Source organism: Otolemur garnettii, unplaced genomic scaffold (genome assembly GCF_000181295.1).
Source record: "Otolemur garnettii isolate 467f Iridium unplaced genomic scaffold, OtoGar3 scaffold00112, whole genome shotgun sequence".
In the NCBI taxonomy this organism is placed as follows: Eukaryota; Metazoa; Chordata; class Mammalia; order Primates; family Galagidae; genus Otolemur; species Otolemur garnettii.
In genome coordinates this window covers 2,510,511-2,534,622 of record NW_003852507.1, presented here as the reverse complement: position 1 = coordinate 2,534,622, position 24,112 = coordinate 2,510,511, and the positions used below count along the sequence as shown (strand labels likewise).

Below are 24,112 nucleotides of genomic sequence, written 5' to 3'. Positions count from 1 at the left end.
AAAAAAAAAAAAAAAAGAGAGAGAGAGATAGAGGTTGAGTATCCCTTATCTGAAATGCTTGAGACCAGATTTGGGGTATTTTCCAGATTTAGAGAGATTTGCATTTATCAGCATCAATAATCCAAAAATTCCAAATACCCCAGTGAGTATTTCCCTAGAATGTCATGTTGACACTGAAATAGTTTCAGATTTGGGGGGAAGTTGGATTTTCACATTAGGAATACTCACCTATGGTAATACCTGCCCTGACGGCCTCATGGTCAGCTGAAATATGTCTTTATAAGCCAGGTAAAGGCTGGGGGTTGAAGGCTTTCCATACGGAAAGGTGCGTCTTCACGCAAGGTATTTAACCTCTCTGGCCCCTTGTCATCCCACCTGTAAGTACCTTCTGGCCCTGACCATCTGTGACTCAACCTCTCGGCCTGCAGGAGGGGAGCACAAAGAGGACTCAGGCTGGAGTATGTCAGATGCTCGGCGGGAAAGCTCCTCAGGGCCTTCCACGGACAGCCTCTCACCAGCCAGCCTGCCCTGGCCCCCGGGGAGCTCCCAGCTGGGCAGAGTGGCCAACAGCGCCCAGGGCCTGCGCTCCGTCTCCGTGTCAGCTCTGCCCTCCTCGGACTCCCCCACCCCTGGCCTCAGTGAGGGCCTCTCGGACACCTGTGTACCCCTGCACGCCAGCGGCCGACTGACCCCCCGCGCCCTGCACAGCTTCCTCACCCCTCCCACTACACCCCAGCTGCGCCGCCACTCCAAGCTGAGGCCACCACGGACGCCACCCCCACCCAGCCGCAAGGTCTTTCAGCTGCTGCCCAGTTTCCCCACACTCACCCGGAGCAAGTCGCACGAGTCCCAGCTGGGGAACCGCATCGATGACGTCTCCCCGATGAGGTGAGTGCTCCTGCCGGGCAGTTACGGAGAGTTTTGATGGTCATTCCTTCAATATGAAGACACATGATTAAAAGGACCCACAGGATCAACCAATATAGGAGTGTGTGAAGTTAAAAGCAAAGACCCCCCCCCCCCATCTCTCGGTCTAGTCCCTGGACTCCCTTACCAGCTTGGGCAGCATCCTGCTAGATTTCATCTTGTACACACCCACCTGTGAAAAGATACTGTGTATCCGCAGGGTAGGCTGGATTATGCACAGTAACAAGTAACCCCTAAACCTCTGGGTCTTAAAATAACAAAGATGTATTTCCCAGTCATGCTACCTGTCCGTCATGGGTCAGCCTCCCGCCTGGCTCCCAGCCTACACAAGAGCCGTTGTCTGGAGTGTTGCTGGGTGGCAGAGGGAAAAGTGAGTTTTGGATGCCACAAACTGGGAATTGAGCGCTCTTTCTAGTGACATTCCACTCATAATCCATGGCTCTGCCTAAACAAGGGATTGAGAAATGTAGTTTTCTCATGTGCCCAGAAGGGGAAAACTGGCATTTTTGGATTAAAACCACTAGTGGGTGTCAGGTGCCATGTGCTCTGTCCTGGGTCTCACTGTTTCCACTTACCTTGATATCTCTCAGACCATCATGTCAGTGCATCTTGAAAACCTTGCTCTTTTATTTATTTTTTGACTTAGTTTTTCTTTTTTTTTTTTTTTTGAGACAGAGTCTCACTATGTTGCCCTCAGTAGAGTGCCGTGGTGTCACAGCTCACAGCAACCCCAAACTCTTGGGCTTAAGCGATTCTCTTGCCTCAGCCTCCCAAGTAGCTGGGACTAAAGGTGCCCTGCACAATGCCTGGCTATTTTTTTTGGTGAGACAGAGTTGTCTTATGTCACCCTCGATAGAGTGGCATGACACTACAGCTCACAGCAATCTCAAACTCTTGGGCTTAAGTGATTCTCTTGCCTTAGCCTCCTGAGTAGGTGGGACTACAGCTGCCCACCACAACGCCCAGCTATTTTGTTGTTGTTGCAGTTTTCATTGTTGTTTTTGCTGGCCCAGGCCTAGTTCGAACAGCCAGTGTTGGTATATGGCCGGCGCCCTACCCACTGAGCTACGGCCGCTACCCACCTGGCTATTTTTTTGTTGTAGTTGTCATCGTTGTTTAGCTGGCCTGGGCCAGGTTCGAACCTGCCAGCATGTCGCTGGCTCTGTAACTACTGTGCTATGGGTGCCAAGCCTGACTTAAAGTTCTCTGTCTATATCTTTTGAGTAAATCAGACAGTCATATGGTCTAAAATGCCTCATCTCTGACTGGGTACACAGTAAAAAGTCTACCACCCCCACCCCCCATTTTTACTTAGTCACCTAGTTGTTCTTTCAGAAGCCAGCCAGGTTATTGGTTTTGTATTATATCTATAACTAATCAAATAATACCATTTTTAAAACTTGCCCATATCATTACATTATATAGTTTAATTTGTACTCTCTGGCTGGGCATTTATATCATTGTCTTTTTTGCTATTACAAAGATTGTCTTGTCAATATACCCTTGTGGGCAGAATAGAGGGCAAGGTTTTTTAAATTTTTTCTGGGTGCCTCTTATCTTCTTGTACCGCCATAGTTTGGGGCACCTGGCTTCTCTCTTTGGCAGGGACACACTTCTATAGGGGGTTCTTTGGGCCCCAGTTTGTCTTGGGTCTCTGCATCCCCTTGGGCAGAATGGGCCTGATCTCCCTATCCCAGGCAGGACGTGGGTCATGGGCAGCTATCCGCAGGGCAGCTGCCTGGGCAGCTCTAAAGGCTTTGAGTATGCTGCTGCCCAAGGAGGATAAATCCAGGTGTGACCTGCCATGGTCACTGATCAGGCTGTCCTGCTGGGGCCTGGGTCCCACCCAGGAGGGGCTATAAAACCACAGTGCATGAATCAGTCAGAGAAGGCCTCACAGTAGCCTAAACCCAGGGCCTGTTTTTCATTTTGTCCTGAAAAGGGCATTAGGAGGGCCCTGGTCATATGACACACCAGCCTCAGCTCCCACAGCTGGGGACTGAGCCTCAGACCCTGGAAGTCTGAGTCTAGTCCCTGCAAGGCCACCAGAAGCAGCAGTGTGATAGCTGCTCGGGCCACCTCTTCTGCCTTGAGGGTAGACTGCGTGTCCTGGCTCCTCCCAACTCCCTGCATCCCTGGAGGCAGTGGCAGCCCTGTGGGAGGTGTGACTCAGGGTATGTCCCCACCTGACCCTTCTTACGGGGACATCCCTCTGCTGGGGACATCCCTCTGCTGGGCACGGCTGCCCTCCCTGCCCTCCTGCCTAGCCACACCCTGGCAGACTGACCCCTTTTCCTGCCTGGACCCTGGGCCAGGCTCTCCCACTCGTGAGCCTCCGTTTCCTCAGCTATGAAGTGGGGTGAACTCTAATCGCCACACTTGGTTGCCGGCGAAGCTCAGATAAGCTAATGTCCCGGGGAACGCCTTCCAGCCCTTCCCACTGAGGAATCATCCCCACAGGATCTCCGGGGTTCCCACAGCCACTCCGCCAGCCTGGCCCCAAGCCAGGCCTCAGAGTCCCGTGTGCCACCTCTTGCCTGCTCCCTCTCTGGGGTAACATTCTAGGAACGTGCCGAGCCAGCATGGTGACATAATCCCTTCTCTCCTTTTTGTTTCCTCCAGGTTTGGTAAGAGAGATTCATTTCCGTCCCTTCTGCCACCCAAGAGTTGTCTTTGCGTTGCTGTCCCCATCGGGGGTGGATTCCTTTGACCCTCCGTTCCCATAGTTCAGAAGCAAAGGTGCTGGGGACCACCTCAGGAAATAGCTCTGAGACAGGTGGACTTAAAGTGATGAGCTGGCCTCAGCCCAGCCAGCAGCTGCTCTCTGAGAAACAGGGACTTTGAGAGCATCAGTCTGCAGGCAGCCTGGCGATGAGCCCTGTCTCTACCTTGCCGGCCCCACAGTGACCTCTCTGGCAAGGACATTTGCCTCCTGGGCTGCCTCGGTAAAGCAGGGCATCTGGGAGGGAGATGCCATCTGTCTGGTTTAGGTGGACTTCAGCCATCCTCAGAGCCCCCCACCTGACGCCTCAGGATCCCTCTGTCCAGGAGAGGGGCATTCATGGAGGCAGGAAAGGATGGGAGGGTGCAGATGCCCCTTTGAGTGGGAGGAGAGTGGCAGCCCCCTTGGGTCCCCTCTTCCACCCTCCTCATCTGGCTAGGAGCAGGGTCTTGCATGCTGCTGGCTGTGGGAGTCAAGCAGGGGGAGACACATACCTTTGGAGCCTGCTGTGCATTGTCTGAGTGGAAGTACAGAGGCATCTGGTTTTTGCCTGAGCAAAATAGCAGTGTATTTTCATATTGTCCTAAGCTGGCTGAGGACTGTAACCTAGCTGGGGGGAGGGGGGCCATGGCAGGTAGTGACTCTGCATAGTGGACCTGTGCAGGAACCCAGTAGGGGATGGGGTGAGGAAGGAGAAGGGGGCCTACCTTCTTCTCCAAGACACAGGCAGAAGCTCCCAGAGCCCTTAACAGAGCCTTAGAGAAAAATTGAGCACCTTTGTCCCTAGGCCAGCCCAGCCCATCATCCTTCAGTTGTAACACAGGGACCAAGCAGTGAGGTTCTTAGGCCTTAAGGGCTGGTGTTTCCATTTGGGTCTGGGAGAGGTGATACCTGGCACCGGCACCACCTCTGCACCCCGGCTCATGCCTGTGGCAGATGTTACAACCCATAGCTTGCTCTCTGAGGTTAAGTGGCTGGAGTCTCATTTTCCCACAGTCTGTTTTTCTTAGACTGGCAGCAGACCCCTTAGAGGTTTTTCAAGGCTTTGGCTGCTGACTGGGTTTGGAGGGGGGCCCAGGAGAAATGTGGGGTAAGTCAGCCCATGCAAATGTGCCAGAGGGAGCTGCAGGAGAGGCAGTCATGGGTTCCCGATCAAGGAGGATGGCCAAGGGCCTTTTTGTCCTGATCAAACTCCCCTGGTGTGGGAGGAGTCAGTACCTCCCGCATGCTTTTCTCCTTGAGGTTGGGTATGTGGGACTTGGCCTATAGTGAACCAGCACTTAACGAACACCAGCTGTGTGCTGGGCCAGCACTCAGGGGTGAGGGGGCAGTGGCGACCTTCTGACTTATACAATATGGCCACAGATCACTCAAGCACATTTAGATGTGGGGAACTTGTGGTCCTCAAGTGCGGCCTTTGGACTGAATCCAAATTTTGCAGAACAAATCCTTTTATTAAAAGGTGTACAGCAGAGAAAAATGAACCTTTTCTTGCTTCCTGTGGTGCTTAAAAAAGAATAATCTTGAAATCAGAGGGCCTCGGTTTCCCCAAGCAGAAGGGATATCTCAATGCCTGTAGCCCTTCTTGCAGCAGAGAAAGAGGGTTCCCAAAACATCCCCAAAGGCTCAGGCCATAGAGCCCAGATGGGGCTGGCCCGCGTGGGAGTGTGGTGAAGCTTCACCTCGTCCTCACTCTGCCTGCCAAAATCTGGCAGTTGTGCTCAGAGGTGCCTCAGGCTGGAAAGGTACGTGGAGAGCTAGTCTCAGATTCCCCATCAGTGGTCAAGCAGCTTCCCACCGAACAAGTACAGTTGACCTTTGACTAACACAGGTCAGGAGCACTGACCACCCCCTACCCCGTGCAGTTAAAAATCTACATGTAACTTTTAACTCTCCTAAAACGTAATTGCTGATAGCCTGCTGTTGACTAGAAGCCTTGCTAATAACATTAACATCTAATGAACACAGATTTTATATGTATTACATAGTCTTACAGTAAAGTAAGCTAGAGGAAAGAAAATATTATTGAGAAAAACCATAAGAAAGAGAAAATACAGTATTCAGTGGAAACAGAGCATCATAAAGGTTTTTACGTTGAGTAGCCTGAGGAAGGGGAGGGGTGGCTGTGGCAGAAGATCCACATATAAGTTGACAGGTGTGACTCAAACCTGTGTTATTCTGGGGTCGACTGTAACCACGAGTAAGCCCTTATAAGTTGGTGGCCTGTGGGCATATTTGTGAGAGGTCGGGGCGTGTGCAAACTTCTCCCCTCAGCTTTGCTGCGTTCTGCCGCTCAAGCCTGCCTGAAACTCTGCAGGGATGGCAAACTGAGCCCTTGGCAGAGGCCAGACAGCCAAAGTCCCTAGGGAACCCCTCCGCTGGCCTGGCCTGGCCTGTGTGTTCTGATAGATGTAGGTTCAGGGAGACGTTTTTCTAGTGTGTGATGAACTCATTCCCACGCCCCCTCCGCCCGCCCGAGGTCACAGGTGGTAGCTGGCTGCCCCTTGCAGAGCTGCTTTAGCCTGTCCAACCTGGCCTCTTTTCTCACAGATCTCCCTCATGGATCCCCACAGATGGTACGAAGGGACATCGGGCTCTCAGTGACACACAGGTAGGCCCAGCTGGCCTGGTGAGGAGGGGCATGAAGCCAGATGGGGCCCACCCCAGGCAGGTGCCCTCACTCAGGTCCTAATAGTTTGTTTGGACTCTTTGCTCCTGGTCTGCCTGTCCATTTCCCTCTGCAGAACTCAGCCCCGCACCCACCTTGAGCTCTTGCATTGTCACCAGAGGCCATCTGGGCTTGCTGGTCCCCTGCCTGCCCCTCCCTGGGTCTCCTCCTGACTCTGCTGAGGGAATCACTCTCTTCCTTTTTCAGGAGAAACAAGGAGGAGCCAAGAGCTTCCTCCGTACCCACTACAAGTCATACCGCTCCTAAAACACCACATGTCAGAGTAGAGCTCACCCGAAGTCCAGATTCCCAGGGTCCGTCCCTGAGGCTCTTGGCCTGGCAATCTGGATTTTAATAAGCTCTGCGAGGTCTTTGATGCTCGTATGTATTAGGGAGGGTTGATGCGGGGCTGTGTCATGGACCATCCAGGGGTCTTGGCTCCTGAGGCTGGTGTGTCCTGGCAGCAAGCAGCAGCTCTGGGTGGTGTCCCATCCCCCTAGACAGCCGGCTGGACAGTGCCTTGGGATGCCTGTGCTCTGGCTGTCCGTCCACCTTACAGGCTATTGTAAATGCAGCAGGGGGTGTTGTGCTGCCATCAAATGGTCAATGTTCACTCTGTCGTCATAGATTAATTTTTTCTATATTTGAACTTCATATAAATGGGATCATATCATATTGTATCTCACTATTTTTACTTGACAGTGTGATTTAGAGATCATTCCATATTTGCACAAAAAGTGTCCTTATTTTCTGGGCTATGTGATGTTCATTGTAGGGAGTGACTGTGCTTTATTCAGTCCCCTATTGATGGACATGTAGGTTACTGCCAGTCTTTTACAGCTGCAAACCTGCCACAGAGGTACCTTGTCCCTGTGTTTTTTGACACTTGTTAGAGCGTCTGTTGGATAAACTCCTAAGACTGGAATTTCTGGGTCAAAGGGTATGCACACTTATAATTTTGATTAGTATTGCCACATTTGGTCACATTGTCAGTGACCACACAAACTTCAGGATACTGACAGTGAAGACTTTGTAGCTGGGAAATGTACATGCCTCGGGGAAGGGAAGCAGTGGTCCCTAGGTGTCCTGGTCCTGGGAGAGGGTCCCTGAGGCTCTGGGCTGAATCCAGGACTCCCAGTATCCCTGGAGCTGTGTGGAAACCCTTCTGTGGCCAGGCCCTGGTTCTTGGCAAGTGGGATCATGTGTATGTGTCTACCCCCTGCAGGTTCTCCACCAAGTCCTGGCTCTCACAAGTCTGCCACGTGTGCCAAAAGAGCATGATGTTTGGAGTGAAGTGCAAGCATTGCAGGTGATGGGCAGAGGGTAGTGGGGGAGCAAACGCTTTGGGTTTAGTAAGTCAGAGTTCAAAGGAATTCTCCTAAACCTAAGGTTCATAATCCCATTCTGGCACACGAGAGAGTGATCAGGGTGTAGACCAGGGGGTGGAGGAGAATTCCAGGCCAAGGGAGCATCTTGTACAAAGGCAGGGAGGAATGTGAGGGACTGTTCTGGGAACTGTAAGCAGTTCTGAAGTTTACCCTTACATTGTAGCCCACAGGCAGTAGGAAATGGAGGTAGACCATGGCTTATAGAAGGAGAGAGCGGGAGGGTGTGGATTCTATACACATCCAACTTATTTTCCTATAAGAAGGGCAGGGATGGAGAATAGTATGGGATGAACAGAGTCTGTCCTCTGCTGTCCGGCTGCCCTGACTCTGTGGATGGTGGGCCTTGAGTCTTGGTTCCTGGCCTACTTTGCCCCTGCATTGCTGTGTGATCTGGGGCAAGGTGCTTGACCTTTCTGAGCCTTGTGTTTTATTTATACACCTAAGAAGGTGATTCCGTCGGGCTGCTCTGGGAGTCTGAGCTAGTGCGTGTTGATGCATTTGGGCTCTAGGCAAGTTGTCAGTGCTGGGTCTTGTGCATGTTGCTTGGTTCAGTCTTGTTTTCCTGACAGCTCTCCTGTTCTCCAAGGAGATGCTGGGGGTTTCTGACCAGTCTAATTCTCCTGTGGTTCCAGGCCACTTGGGTTCAAATTAGAGACCCCTGGCTCCTGTTCAGCTGTGCCTTTCACACAGAGAGCTCTGAGCCCACATGGCCCTGAGGTCACAGTGAGAGGCGGAAAGCAACTCTCAGCCTGTGGTATCAGTGAGCAAACTGAGATTCAGTGCAGTAGATGGGACCAAAAAAAGGACCTGGCTCTGCCCATTCCTGACCCTCAGACCACACGACCCAGTGCTTGAATGTGGCTAGAAGGGGCTGTCTTTGGATCTCTGGGACCCTTTGGGATGCAAACATTCTTCTAATTCTTCTTTCTTGCAAGTTCAGATTTGTCTAGAGCTTTCTGAATATAAGTAAAGGGTCTCCTTTCCTTAAAAAACAAAAATAGATATGTGACCTGTAACAAGTTAAAATAGGCACAATTCTGCTGTGAGGACTGGGTGGACAACAGCAGGACAGGATTGGGGCTCAGCAGGTAGCAGATGGGGGCTCCGCAGTAGCAGCCTTTGTCACTCAGGATATTCTATACCTGCAAGCTGATGCTTGTTGAGAAGTTTGTAGAATTTAAGGCCGTGGTGAGCGAATGCTCCCAGGTGTGCCTCGGAAGCCCCATGTGGCCCTCTGTGCACTGACCTTGCCTTCTTTACCAGGTTGAAGTGTCACAACAAGTGCACAAAAGAAGCCCCTGCCTGTAGAATATCCTTCCTTCCACGTGAGTGTCCTGTGCTCCTCCCCTCTGCCTTCCGGGTCTAAGGTGAGTCTGTCTTTAGCTTCCTTTAGCTGCTAATGTGTTCCCCCCCCTTTTTAAACAGTAACAAGGCTTCGGAGAACAGAATCAGTCCCCTCAGACATCAACAACCCAGTGGACAGAGCAGCTGAACCCCATTTCGGAACCCTCCCCAAAGCACTGACAAAGAAGGTACGCTGGGCAACCCGGGGAACCCCGCCACCCCCAACCCCAGTCCAGGAGGGTAGTAGCAGGGATCGGATCTTTGCTGTTTAGTAGACTTCACGTTTCTATCCAGATTGTTGTGATGTAGCTGTGATTCCCCTCACGCTTATTCTCTGCTGGGAGCTCTCTCCATTGGTATTTCACTCAATTCCCCCCATAGTTCCAAAGGGCATACACTGCTCTGTTTTACAGATGAGGAAACTGAGCACAGGCTCCCCCAGGAACAAGAAGCAAACCCCGGGGAGAGGTCTAAGCAATTAATTGCCCAACCCCGAAGGCCCCGGCCCTTAGCCATGGTGTGGCACATCCACCTTCAACCATTCTTTAAAGCAGGTGCTGCGTCTGTCGCATCACTTTCACAAGGACGTTCCCTGAAGCGTATTTCTCCACAGAGCCTGCATTTGGGCTCCTCTGCTAACGTAAACAGGGTCCTCTGGGCTGGACAGACTCCCAAAGACCTGTGGCGGTCTGCAGAACCGCCTTGGGCCTCTGTGCACATCAGTGCATGTGGCTTCCAACAGCAGCCTCCATCCTGGTGACCAGGATCCTGTGACCACACAGCAGATGGCCCCACCCCGGCTGCAGGGTGCCTCCCTGATGAGGGGCATGTGACCACTGCTACTTGGCCGTGACTGGTCTTCAGTGACCCAGGCTGGCCTCAGTGAGAGAAGAGAGGCAGGCGGGCACTGTGCCTGTGCCTCTTAGCTCAGGGCTGCTCTGAGAGCGTCCAGGGCCACTTACTGTCAGACAAGGCCAGCTGCTCCAGATCTGGTCCCTCTCTCCTGCCTCTGCCTGTCTTACAGCCCCTCTGATGGTGGCTTCCCACCAGGAATGGTGAGGGACAGGGGAGAGGCGTTAAGATCCTGTCCTGGGCCATTTGAGCTACTGTGACAACATTCCATAGCCTGGGTAGCTTGTGAACAGCAGAAGCTTACTTCTCATAGTTCTGGAGGCTTGGAAGTCCAAGGTCAAGGCACTGGCAGATTTGGCATCTGCAGAGGCCCCACTTCCCCATAGATGGTGCCTTTCAGCCTCATCTTCACATGGTTGGAGGGTCCAGCAGGCTCCCCTCGGGTTTCTTTTACTCCTGAGGGCTTCACCCTTATGACCTGGTCAACTCCCAGCAGCCCCACCTCCCAATACCAGCACTTTGGGTGTTAGGATTTCAACATGTGAACTTTGGAAATGGAAATACAATTAATCGTTCAGACCTTACTGGGTCATGGCCACTATTCTCCCTTCTTCTGCGACCTTAAGTGAGCTCCTTGCCCTCTCTGATCCTCCATAACAATGGTTCCCACACAGGGTGTTGTTAGGGCAATGAGAGAACGTTCACAAACTCACCTGCAGGGTGAGGGGCCATCACATCAACTAGTATTGGTTTTCCAGTCTGTCACAGACAGGAGCAATTCCTCAGCAGGGACTTCAGCACCCCACCCCCACCCCCACTGCCAATGTCACCACCCCTGCCATCTCTTCTCCAGCCCCACTGAGCACACCCACGGCCTCACAGGGCCCTGCCCGTCCCTCCTGACCTCATGTCCCTTCATGCCCTCGGCACCTCCACCCAGCTGGTCACCACTCCTTGGCCCCCTCTCTCTTCAACAGTTTCTCAGTCCTGCCACCTTCAGCTTGCCCTCCATGGTCCTGCACACGCCCGCTCAGCTCCTAAGGAGAGGGACTCTGGTGACAACAGTCCCACATCTCCCTGGGGGCAGTGACCCTCCACACACTAACCTTGCCTTCTTTACTATTGTGGTCCTTATTGTAGGACAACAGATGAGAGTTTTCCCCAGGTGTCAGGCGTCAAGCTGAAGCAGGTGTTTTTATTCCACTTCTCTTGGACTCTTCTCTGCCCTCTGCTCACCCCATTCCCCATGGACACAGACACTCCCTGAGGGCCCAGCCACGCTGTCCTGCTCCTGTCTTCCCTCTGGTGCCTGCTGTGGCGCCTGACACACGATAGGCAGTAAGGAAACATTTTGATCATTGAATGGAATGAACCATCCTATGATCTATCACTGTTACCATGTGTTATAGATGACATGATGGCTCAGAAAGGTTGGGTCATTGTCCAGGGCCACCTGGTGCAGGGTGAAGGAGCTGGGCTTCAGTCTGCGCTCATAGCCATCTCTGGCCCTGCCATAGACCTGGCCCTGCTGACAGGGACTGCTGGAGGGTCTTGAGCCTTGGGGTGTAAGCAAGAAGAGCAAAAGCTCAGTGGGCCCAGTCCCCCGTTTTGATTTGGCGTCAGGTGTTCCTGTTCCTGAGTTCACTGTGGCCCCCAGGGTCTGCAGAAGAGCATTTAACCTAACGTGGCCCCAACTCTTTTGACTGAGGAATTCCTCCTCCATCCACTAAGGAACTGATGTTTGGGTCTAAGGGACACCAGTCAGATCCAGGGTCCTCCCTAACATAGAAGCTCCTCAGCCCTCTTTCTGGTGGTCTGTTAGCATATGGCCCAAACCACTAGGTGGTCTTAGCTAACAGATCTGCAAAGGAGTGGAACAAGCATTTATTAGTCACCTGCTGTACCACGTACTCTTGCCTTCGTTAAGCTGCTCACACACACAGTAACCCTCTGGCATAGGCATGATGTTTTCATTTTGTGCTTGAGGAAATGGAAGCCCAGAGAGGTGAAGAAAGTTGCCTAGAGTAGCCCAGCTAAGAGGTGACAGGAGCTAGGCAAGAATCTGGTTCATCCGCCTGCAAGCCCAGCACCATCTCTGCTGAGAAGCTCGGGCCTGGGCCTCCCTGCCTGCTCTCTCTCTGCCCCTCCTCTCCCTGTCTGGGGCAGCACCCCCTTCCCCAGGGCACTCTGGGTCCTTCCTCAGGCACTTGCTCTCAGCTGTGAGATGTTGCTGCTGTTTTCAGGGGTCTCTCTGTGCTGTGGCCTGGGAAGCTCTGGCCCAAAGGAAGCCCAGAACTGGGGTCTGACCAGACCCATCTCCCATGACTGTGGGCAAAACCCTTTACCCCCAGGTCCCCCGATTCCTGACTCTGCAGTGGGCTGTGATGGCATGTGGTATGGGGAGAGCTGACATGAGGGTCAGTGCTGTGGAGACGTCATCAAGTTTGGCCACTGTGCTTGTGGTTTCTATCATTTTTTTTTCTTTCTGAGACAGAGTTTTATTCTGTCTCCCTTGGTAGAGTGCTGTGGCGTCATAGCTAATAGCAACCTCAAACTCTTGGGCTCAAGCCATCCTCTTCCCTCAGCCTCCCAAATAACTGGGACTATCGGCACCTGTCATAATGCCCGGCTGCTTTTTAGAGATGAGGGTCTTGCTCTGGCTCAGGCTGGTCTTGAACCTGTGAGCTCAGGCAGTCCACCCACCTCAGCCTCCCAGAGTGCTGGGATTATAGGCGTGAGCCACCGTGTCTGGCCCTCATGATTTCTGTCTTAACTGGATACACCTGGGCTAATGTTCACTTAAAATCATCACTGTCATAATTGGAAAATCCACCATCTGCATAGATAGAAGATAATCATTAAAATAGTTAAAACCAAAGCGTTACCAAGTTCCACTTAGATATCATGCTTGCTGAAGACCCGGAGCGTCACACCCTCACTCAAAGCTCTGTGTTGGAGTGATGTTAATGACACCACAGCATGGGCTGAGGCCTTCTTTCAGAATAAGAGAGAAAAGATCACGTCCTCCCTGGCTCAATGTCCAAGGGCCTTCTAAAGTCTCATGGACCATCAAACATGCATGTGTCCTATGGCAGACACTGGCTGGCCTGACCTGTTAGTAGGGGACTGTGCTTACTTTTGAGTGGGAAAGGGATGACATTGTCATTTAAGTTAGGACAGCAGGAGTGAGCCCAAACCAGCTCTTAACGATTATCTTCTAGAAGGTTCATTCCAGCTCTGAAATTTTTTGCTCCTCCACGATGACAGTCAGCACCAACCCGTGCTGGCTTTGCAGTTTAATATGGGGCCCGAGAGTTCCCAGTGCCTTCGAGATAGCAAGGTCTGCGGGACGGGACCATCACCTCTCACCTATCATCATCACCTTCCTTCTAGCAGGGGGCCTGGCAATAGCAGACGTTACACAGACTCTGCTGCGTAGAGGCTGAATTTACTTAGAACACCTACCATGTGCTTTGCTCAGAGGCACGTGGTGTGGTGGGGATGACGTTCACCAGGAAAGAGTGCCCTGATGAAAAACTGCAGGGAGCTCTGGGCCTCTAGAGAGGAGGAGCTTGGTCCCAGCTGGGGCTCAGGGAAGGCTTCTGGGGGAAAGTGTGTTTGAGCCGAAGAAAGAAAGAAGAGCAGGAGTCCTCTGGGCGTTGAGGTGGGGGTCTCTCTGTGTCCCCCTTCCTCAAATATTAGACCCATAAAACATCAGCTGCAGGGCAAGACCCTAAGAACCCCCTGGGCTGACCTCTTCCCTTTTAGTAGGGATTAGAGGGTCCTCCCACGTGGCAGTGGGCTGGGCCGGGTGGTGACAACCCTGTCCACTCCAGCGTCTCTGATCCTGCAGGAGCATCCTCCAGCCATGAACCACCTGGACTCCAGCAGCAACCCATCCTCCACCACCTCCTCCACGCCTTCCTCGCCAGCGCCCTTCCCGACATCGTCCAACCCTTCCAGTGCCACCACGCCGCCCAACCCCTCACCGGGACAGCGGGACAGCAGGTTCAATTTCCCAGGTACCACATCTCAGGCTTTTCTGGGTTCTTGAGGGTGTGATTAGATTCTCCTCCTCAGCAAACCCTGGCAAGGTCAAGGTCAAACACTGCCACCACTCAGAGCTGATACTTATGGAGTGCTTGCCTGGAGCCTCAAGCCCAGTAGCTCTGAGGTTGGTGCTGTTGTTGCACCCATGTTACAGATAGGAGCACTGAGGTTTGGAGAGCAGGAATGGCTTGCCCTAAGTTGTGTTGTCAGTAGCACATGAGGCCCAAACTCAAGACCACAGACATAACATAATACCCACACTGCCCTCCTATACGCAGATGGCTTCTCTTGGGCATTGCTCACGCAGGGCAGGCACCTGAGCTCCCAGGAGGCGTGGTAGGCAGCACAGTGAGCTAGGAGGCCTAGGAGAGCGGATCTGGGGCCTTGCTGCCTACCTGTGCTGTCAGCTAGGCAAGCTACCCTAGGGAGACCTTTTCCTTAAAACACGGAGAGCACGTGTCATTGAATTAGGTCATCCTCACAGAAGAGCAGAGCAAGAAGGTCCGAGCTGGAGTTGACCTCCCGCTCCACCCATAGCCCCGCTGCCCAGGGATCTGTAGGGAGAGGTCAGGATCCCAGCCCTTCCCACCCTCGTTCCAGCCAGGTCTTGGGCGTCCGCCTCTCTGGGAGAAGAGTGAAGCCCATTTGCCCCTTTTGGACCTGAGCTGCCACCATCTTAGCCCCCAGTCTACTGCAGTTTGCAGTCCCAGAGGACTCTGGGTTGCCGCAGGCTGTCTCCAACTCTCGGAGTCCACGTCTGGCTCTTATCACTGGGCCCTGGGGCACTAAGCCCGGGGGACAGAGGTGCAGCTCTTCCTGTGCCAGGGGCCTCTCCTGAGCAGTTATAGCTGGGGCCACACAGAGCCAGCAGGAAGCCAGGCCTCTGGGCCCATCTCACCAGGGTTCTGGGGACCGCTTTTGTGGGTAGTGAGACGCCAAGGTTTGGTAGGAAGCTTTTTTTCTCTTGTGCCTGTCCCTTCACATCAATCTGCGGGTGGCCGGGCATCTTCTGACATGAACACCTTGTCCTGAGCACACCCCTTCCCACCCTGCGGTTGAGTGCTGACCCATTTGATTACCCTCCTCTCCCGTTCCACCCCATCTTCGTAGTGCTCCAAAACTGCCTTCTGCAAAACCTCCTACTTTGGGTTTTTCTAAAAGGAAGGGCCTGTTTGAAAAACAAAAGCCACAGAAAAGGTTCTTTTTGCAATACCAGCCAGACTCTCTCTGCTTTCCCTGATGTCCTTGGACTGGGCCCTCATTGTCCCCTACCCAGAGGCATTCCTCTCTCCAAGATCATATCTTTGTGGTCGTGGCCACACCAACTGGGCCAGCCGCTCAGGGCTGGGCTCACAGGTGGCTCGCCTGCAGAGGGAACTCCTCCTGCTCTGTGCTGCGCAGAAGCATTGCACTTGGCCTTCAGGGATAATCCTGGGGAAAGGTGACAGTCACGCACGCTTCCATGAGAGGGATGCCTTCTGAGAGTGCATTTGTGAGGAGCCCTTATAGGAACGTGGATGGCACAGCATGTGGCTGTCCTGAATACTGTAATGCAATGGTTGTGTTTACGGAACAGCAAAAATACTGCGTGAAAGGTTACAAATGGTACACCTGGGTGCCATAGGGAACGCAGCCTGCAGAACTGGAGGTTGCTCTGGGCGAGTCAGTGAGTGAGTAGAGAGTGGATGTGAAGCCCCGGGACACTGCTGGGCGCTGCTGTAAACTTTATAAATACCGTACATGAGAGAGGACTACATTTACTTAAAATTTTTACTTTTTTACCCACACTGTACACTCAAGGAGCACTAAATTTATTTTCTTAATTTTCTTTCGATAATAAATTAACATTAGCTTCCTGTAACTTTTTTGCCTAATAAACTTTCTACTTTTTGAGTCTCTTGTAATAACGCTTAGCTTAAAACACAAACACATTTTACAGCTGTACAAAAATATCTTTTCTTTCTATCCTTTTTCTGTAGGCTTTTTTTATATATATAAAAGTTTTAATTTTCTTTGTATGACTTTTTAGCTTTTTTAATGAAAAACTAAGACACCAATGCACACATTAGCCTAGGCCTACACGGGCTCAGGATCATCAGTAACCCCGTCTTCCACCTCTGCATCTTGTGCCCCTGGAAGGTCTCAGGGGCAAGAATACGCATGGACCTGTCATCTTCTGTGCTCATGGTGCCTTCTGGAATACTTCCTGAAGGACCTGCCTGAGGCTCTTTTACAGCCAGCTTTTGTTTTTATTATAAATAGAAGGAGAATACACTACAATAATGACTAAAAAGCATAGTAAGTATGTAACCCAGTTACGTGGCCGTTTATTGTCACTGAGAGTCATGGACGGCGCGTGATGGCATGTGCTGTGCTTTTGTCTGCACCAGTGTCACTACCCACATGTGAGTGTTACTACAGTACGATGGTTATAGTGTCCCTGGGTGATAGGAAGTGTGCTGGTCCGTTATACTGTCACGGGCCCACCATCAAGTATGTGGCCCATCCTTGTATCACATACGCACGTGGCTGTGCTTATACAAACTGCATACCGTGTGACAGCTGGAGAGGTTAACTAATTTCCCAAGGTCCCAGAGCCTCGTCAATGGTAGAACTGAGGTTAGAATGTGCTGTGTCAGATTCCAGAACCCCAGCGCGTTCCTTTCAGTTCCCCTTAAGAGAGAACAAATTTTGTATGTGTGCCGGGCTGGCCTTCTGAGGGTAACAGTGGGATTAAACAGGAGGAGCCCTGTTAGTCGTCTGCGCACAATGCTATTAAGCTTTCTCGTTATCCCTATTTTTCTACCGTGTTGAATTTTGCCCTCCTGGGCTCAATTGGATTTCACAGAGCAGAGCACTGACCGGGTTTGTGCAACAAGGTGGCCGCAGGGACTGGGTCTCAGAAGCGCCAGTCCTCCGGTGCAGGCCCCTTTATCCCTGGAGGCTCCTGCTGGGGCCCATTTTCTCCCAGTTCTTTTTGGCCTTCCTGCATGGCTCAGTCTGCCCTTGCCAGGGTCATCCTAACAAGTCCCTATCTCCCGAGCCAATGCCTGCACTGCCCCTCCCTTGCTGAGTTTGCCGTTCTGTGTGTGTGACTCACCTCCTCTTCTGTTTAAAGCTGCCTACTTCATTCATCATAGACAGCAGTTTATCTTTCCAGGTGAGTCCTTTGCATGGTTCCACTAACTGCCCTTGCTGCAAGCCCTTCTGTCCAGCCCACCTCTCCCTGGGCACCTTTGGAGGTACTTGAGTCTCCCTCCATCTGTTTTGAGAGCTGACTGGCCCTTGAGTATGGGAAGGGGACAGGGCAGGTTTCCTGGAGATGGGCCCCTTACATAGCAGTCATGCTGGGTGGGACCCTGGAATCCATCCTGCCCGGCCTTTTTGCACATAGGGACTGCTGGCACCTTTTTCAAGGTCACGCAGCCAAGAGGTGGCAGAAGCAGGAGTAATTAGGACCCAGTTTTGCAGAATGGAGGAGAGGACTTTTTACTGATGCCTTATGAGCATCCGTCACCATATCCTCCCTACACAGTGACAGTAAACTACTGGCCTTGTCTTACAGAAGTGGAAACCAGTTGGGGAAAGTCTGCAGGCTTCATTTGTCCCAACAGGTTCACCTTCCCAAGCTTTGCCTCATGGTGCCATCTTCTGGCCATCACTGGAAATGCCTCTCTATTGTAGGAAATTTAAAGGAAAAAACTTTCAATTTAGTAATTCCACCCATTGATTGATTCCCTTTCAGAAAAATTGTTTTGCACACATACTAGGTGCCAACCTTTGCATTTGATCATATTCCTGACCCTAAGGAGTATGTGAGATTAGTGCTTTTTTTTCTCTAGATGAAGGTGTTGAGTAGACAAAGGCTACCGTTCAGTTTTTTTTTTCCCCTTGGGTTAAACAGGACAGTTTTGAAGTCACAGTATTTTGGTTATTCCAGGCTTTCCTATTCCCCCAGCCCAACTGGATTAGGAGATTGACTCGGCGCATTTGTGCGTCCTTGTGGGAGGGACTATCTGTATGGCTCTGCTTGGGCACCTGCAGGCTGTCAGGGCTTGGGGCTGCTGGGAGGCGTCCTGTGAGTAGCTGAGTGCTTGAGTGCCTGTGTGCTCTCACACCAGTTTTTGCCGCAGTCCCCTCTATGTTCCTGGTTCCTAGCTCTAGGATGCATTCAGTGGAGTACCCTAAAACACTTTTCTTCCAGAGGGTCTGTTTCACCCCTGTGAAGATATATTGAGGAGAGAAAGGAAATCTTTTTTTTTTTTTTTTTGAGAAAGAGGTCTCACTATGTCACTCTCGGTAGAGTGCTATGGCATCACAGCCGACAGCAACCTCCAACTCTTGGGCTTAAGTGATTCTCTTGCCTCAGCCTCCCAAGTAGCTGGAACTACAGGCGCCTGCCACAATGCCTGGTTATTTTTTGGTTGCAGTTGTCATTGTAGTTTGGCAGGCCCGGGCTGGGTTCAAACCCGCCAGCCTCAGTGTATGTGGCTGAGGAAATCTATTTTTATTAAAACAAACAGACACATTTTGGGAGAGAATGCACAATGCATTCTTTAACTTTTAAGGAAAAGTGTGAGGCTTCGGAGACATTTTGCTTTCCTAGCTGGGGTGCTCTTTCTCCCCAGACCCTGCCCCCAAACCTCCAGTCCCCCCATACCTAGTCATGTGTTGATTTTGAGGAACACGTGAGCGTCATTGGGTGAGTGAAAGCACCAGGCAGCCTCTGTGGGCATAGGGTAGCCATGCCTGGGGTAGCTTTGGCAAAGGCTCTGCGGTCACAGGTCCCCAGAAACAGCATGCAGGATGTTGGGCACACGTGTGTTACCCTTTTAAGAAGCAGATCAGCTTCTCCCCATCTGTGAGGTTCCAGAGATGTTAATGACGTCTGGTTCAGATGACCGTTAGGAGTAGCTTTGGAGGCCTGATGGCTGAGCCAGGAGAGTGAGTCTGCGTCCACAAAGGCAGAAGAAAGGCTGCTGAGAGCCTGGCCCACTGCCGTTTTCAGTCTCTCTTTGCAGAAAAGAGGTGAGAGGGAGGCTGCTCTGGCCAGGTCCAGGGACCTCAAACTCCCTGTAGCACTTGGTTTCACACTAGAGTGACCCTCTGTGTCCCTGGATAGGGGGACTGTCAGTGCTAAAACTAGGAGGTCCTAGGCTCAGGGGTCAGCCCAGCTGCCCATTCCTAGGCCCCCTGGTGCGTGGACAGTGAATGTCTTTTTCTCCCCTGAGAGATGCTCTCATCTTTGCTCTGGAAATTGCCAGCACCTACACCAGGTGTCGCTAATGAACCACCTGCCCGTCCTGCTCCTGGCCTCTGCAGGCCTAAATGAAAGGAGTCTCGTTGCTTGGAAGGGTTGTTGCCCCCCAGCACCCAAACAGAGGGACCTTCTTGCAGAGGAGGTGCTCTGGCTGCCTGTCTGATGGCCCAGTTTGCTTGTATTGCTTGCTGGTATGAGAAGGTTTGGCCTCAGGGGAGTGGTGTCAACTGAGAAGTCTGGTCCCTTCCTGGGCCAGAGCTGTGTGGACAAGTGTTGTGGAGGCTGAGTCCAGGGGAGCTTCTGGGAGGAACACAGTTGGTCTTAGTTTGGAGAACACATGGCAAGCAGTCTGCTCAGGGAGGGCCGACTGCAGGGTATGCTGGGTTTCAAGCACAGTGTCTTGTGGGGACTGGAAAAGAGGTCTCAGATTCTGTATTTGTTTTTTGTTTCCCACAGACATCTCGACCTTCGCACAGGCAGCCCCGCTCCCCGATGCTGCGGACAGCACCCGGTAGGGATCCCTCTGCTGCGTCCGCCTTCTCTCCCCTGGGACTTGTTACGGCTGGACCCACATCCCTGACCACCCACCCAGACCCCTAAACTGCTGACCCTCCCGGCCTGGGCCAGCCAGCCAGAGAATTCTCTTGGGCTAATTCCCCCGCTGGGGCAGTGAACATGGGTGCAGCTGCATATGAAGCTGGGTGCCATCTTGTGACCAGGAGGGGTGGACCTAGGGCACACAGAGTCAAAGAAACCTACTGGAAACAGCTCCTACTGGAATCTTTCTCCATGTCAGGCCATTCTGAGCACTTGACTCATGTTCCCTCCCTCAGTCCCCTGCTTGGTGAAGGGGTAGTAAAATAGGTGTCATCCTTAGTGGACAGAGGGCCCAGAGCAGTTAAGAAATTGGTAGAAAGAGACAGAGCTATTTCTCAAATGCAAGGCTGTCAGGTTCCAGTCCTGTGTGTGCCCAGAACCCCTATACTGCAGTGTCACTTTGAAAGGGACCTTGGTGATCCAGCCCATTCTTGAGTTAGCTTGGAGAAGGCTGAGGCCAGGGAGGGGGCCGGCCTGGTTCTTGGCCTGCCTGTTTCTTGGGCATCCCCACTGCCTTTCCCAGCCAGGGGTGGGTCCAGCTGAGGATCCAGCCTGGTGGCCTTTTGTCTCAGACTTTACTCAAGTCCCCCTGACCACTGAGAACAGAGTAGCCTGCCTTAGGGTCCCCTTGACAAAACCTATTTTACTTTTAGGCTCGACGACCAGCCAAAAGCAGACGTGTTAGAGGTTCACGAAGTGGAGGTGAGTGAGGGCCTGACACATAAGTCCGTAGACAGCTCCTGCCCTGTCCTCTCCTCCCCACCCCACCTCAGAGGATCAGGGCTCTGGGCAGTGAGTGGGTGCCGAGCCCCCAGCCAGGGCTGGTCCCTGGTCCGCTGCAGCAAGGAAGAACAGTGAGGCTGTGAAAGAGTGAGCTTCCTTTTTCTTCTGTGTTTGAGGCTAACTAAAGTTCCTCATTCTCACGGTTGGCACTCTCAGCCTACCTGGGCTCTGGCCTGGGAGATTGTTCAATCCAGGATGAGGTCAGGCATCTGTGCTGTCAGGACTCCCCAGGTGATTCTGATTTTCTGATTGGAGTCAGGGTCAAGAACCACTCTCTAGATCAGTGATTTTCTTTCTTTCTTTCTTTCTTTTTTTTTTTTTTGAGACAGAATCTCACTTTGTAGCCTCAGTAGAGTGCCGTGGCATCATAGCTCACTGCAACCTTGAATTCTTGGACTCAAGAGATTCTCTTGCCTCAGCCTCCCGTAGCTGGGACTATAGGCACCCTCCAAAAGGGCTGGCTATTTTTAGAGATGGGAGTCTTGCTTTTGCTCAGGCTGGTCTTGAACTTGTGAGCTCAAGGGATCTGCCCACCTTGGCCTCCCAGAGTGCCAGGATTACAGGTGTGAGCCATCACACCTGGCCTTAGATAGTGATTTTTAACTGGTGTACCATGAGAAGATCTTAGGTATGCTGTGAAAATTTTAAAGATCAGTAACTAAATTATTTTCAGAAGACATTTAAAACATAGTAAATATATGTGTTTTACTTTTTTGGGGGGGGAGGGTCAACATAATTTAAGTGTGCCATGGAAGTTTAACTGTAGGTTCAAGTGTGCCATGGGATAAAAAAGGTTGAAAGACACTTGACTGGTCTAGATCCTTGAACAAAACTGTTGGCTGAGCCTGGATCTCTATGATGGAGGGTAGCTTAGAGAATGTTAACAGGCTAATTTTCTCCTGCCCTAGGGGAGTGTCAGAAATTCTATGTATAAAGGAAAGAATACCAGAAAAATGGCTCGGCGCCTGTGGCTCAAGTGGCTAAGGCACCAGCCACAAACACCTAAGGTGGCAGGTTCGAATCCAGCCCAGGCCCGCCAAACAACAATGACAGCTGCAACCAAAAAATAGCTGGGCGTTGTGGCGGGTGCCTGTGGTCCCAGCTATTTGGGAGGCTGAAGCAGAAGACTTGCTTGAGCCCAGGAATTGGAGGTTGCTATGAGCTGTGATGCAACGACAGTCTACCCAGGGGGACAGCTTGAGTCTCTGTCTCAAAAAAAAAAAAAAGAATACCAGAAAAATGAATGCAGTTAAACTCTTCTTTGCCAGGGATCTTAATGTTCATCTCTAAATAATTGAATGTTGCTCACAGGGAGATCTTGGAGGTATGAAGGACCCCAGGGGTCCTGAAGGCCAACTGCCGTATTTTATGGATCACAATGTTGAGATCCAGTGATGCTAGTAAATGAGCTGCTCAATGTCCACAGCAAACCAGAGCTGAATTACAACTAGATCCCGGGTCTCCCAACCTCATGCTTCTTTCCTTCCTTACCTCTGTGTGTGTTCTGAACTCCTGTACTTCAGGGACGGGTGCTCCGCGGAAGGGAAGAGCAGTTGGCTGAGCCCAGATCTGCTGCCCTTCTCTGTTCTTTCCTGCTTTCCTTTTAGGCTGAGGAGCCAGAAGCTGGCAAGTCAGAGGCCGAAGACGATGAGGAGGATGAGGTGGATGACCTGCCAAGCTCCCGCCGGCCCTGGCGGGGACCCATCTCCCGCAAGGCCAGCCAGACCAGCGTGTACCTGCAGGAGTGGGACATCCCCTTTGAGCAGGTGGAGCTGGGTGAGCCCATCGGGCAGGGCCGCTGGGGCCGGGTGCACCGTGGCCGCTGGCATGGTGAGGTGGCCATCCGCTTGCTGGAGATGGACGGCCACAACCAGGACCACCTGAAGCTGTTCAAGAAGGAGGTGATGAACTACCGGCAGACACGGCATGAAAACGTGGTGCTCTTCATGGGTGCCTGCATGAACCCTCCCCACCTGGCCATCATCACCAGGTAACCAGCCCTTTTCCCTGGGAGCCCTCTCCTCTGCGTCAGTTCCCTGGAGAATGTCGAAGTTTTCCAATAGAGAGGCACAGAGAGGAAAACCAAAAGTGGGTGTAACTTTCCCACTCACATAACCCCACTGACATTGAAAAAGAAATAAGGTGATACCTCTGTAAGGTTAGAGAAAATTCAGATGTCCCATAACAGGTACAGAGCAAAAGCCAGCCCCCCTAACCCCAGCTGGACGCTTCCCAAAGATGGGCATCGTAAACAGTTCCTTAACATTCCTTCTCTTAATAGGAAGAAGTTTACATGGGCTTGTATGTTTTTAAACTGTTTATTTTTTCCTTTGTAAAAAAAAAAAAAAACAGGAGAGGTTACACTGGTTTGTACCTTGCTTTCTCCCCTGGATTGTAGATCTGAGGTCTACTTTATTCTTTTCAGCACCTGCAAATACTCCGCATCACAAAGTTGAACCCAGGGGTGTGCTGGGGAATAACAACCAGCTTTCAGGCAATGAGGAGGGAAACGCTCATTGTAGGCTCTGTCGATTCCTCTGGTGTCAATAATCCCACCCTGGTCAGTTTCAGGCTAACAGCATGATGTCACTGAAAGTGGAGTAGAACTGTGAGGAGTCACACAGCTGAGCCTTAGTTTTTCAAGCAGATCACTGATCATCCCATAATTTATTTAAGCCCCTCTCATTTCTGGACACTCTGTCCTAATGAGCACCTCATTTGTGTGTCTGATCTTGTGCGAGTCTGTTTGGGTCAGAGGGTGCATGTGGACCACTTTGATGTCTCATGTGTGTTTCTTTTGTGTAAAGTGTGCACCATTTGCTGTCACTATCGACGTACGAGCTGGCTATTTCCCCAGAGCATCAGGGGGTGTAAAACGAAAGCAGTCTTGCCCAGGGTCATTTAAAAAAATTGCATTTTGCTTTTAAAATCAGGAAAAGCAAATGTGAGGCCATTAGAGAAATGTTGGGATACGCATAGAAGTTTCAAGAAAAAAACTAAAAATCTCTCAAATCCCATCAGCCAAAAGAACTCACATTCATACTCCAATGATGTCCCAGTTGCTAAACTCTATGCTTTAAAAAAGAAAACTGTTTTCTCCTCAAAATGTATTTACCAAGTAAAAATTAATTTTCATCTTTCTTATCTATGGAAGACATAAGTTATGTAACTCCTGAGTGGCGTGAGGGTCACCCAGGTCACTACTCCAAGGGGGTACCATGGGGGGATACAATTCTCCAGCTCCACAGCTCCGGCAGCACCTGGCTGTCCATCATCTCTCCATCTTTCTGTCTAACTCATCCACCCAGTTCCATGAGAGATTTGAGTCTGTAAAAGAGGATCCATATAATGAAACAGCAAAATATTCATTAGCAAAAAAAAAAAAAAAACCCGTAAACTGCGTAATGTGTTTTCAGGAGATGCTGAGTAAAAATGGAACATAGATAAGGAAACTCCATACCTGTTACATGGTTCTGAGGCTGCAAGAATCTTCCTAAAAAGCATTCCCTCCCTAAGATGGT

General features: G+C 51.5%; 1 protein-coding gene across 1 annotated transcript in view; it reads left to right on the top strand.

Moving 5' to 3' along the window:
- The window catches only part of KSR1 (kinase suppressor of ras 1), a 37,605-nt gene that overhangs the window by 3,877 nt on the left and 9,616 nt on the right, over window positions 1–24,112 (top strand). The window contains exons 2-13 of the mRNA XM_012809792.2: window positions 429–888; window positions 3,550–3,554; window positions 6,200–6,260; window positions 7,543–7,626; window positions 8,969–9,030; window positions 9,131–9,237; window positions 13,755–13,923; window positions 17,070–17,109; window positions 17,592–17,659; window positions 19,668–19,722; window positions 20,462–20,510; window positions 22,199–22,581. Of these exons, the coding sequence (XP_012665246.1) occupies window positions 429–888; window positions 3,550–3,554; window positions 6,200–6,260; window positions 7,543–7,626; window positions 8,969–9,030; window positions 9,131–9,237; window positions 13,755–13,923; window positions 17,070–17,109; window positions 17,592–17,659; window positions 19,668–19,722; window positions 20,462–20,510; window positions 22,199–22,581 (1,543 nt within the window). The remainder of the gene's footprint in view (window positions 1–428; window positions 889–3,549; window positions 3,555–6,199; window positions 6,261–7,542; window positions 7,627–8,968; window positions 9,031–9,130; window positions 9,238–13,754; window positions 13,924–17,069; window positions 17,110–17,591; window positions 17,660–19,667; window positions 19,723–20,461; window positions 20,511–22,198; window positions 22,582–24,112) is intronic.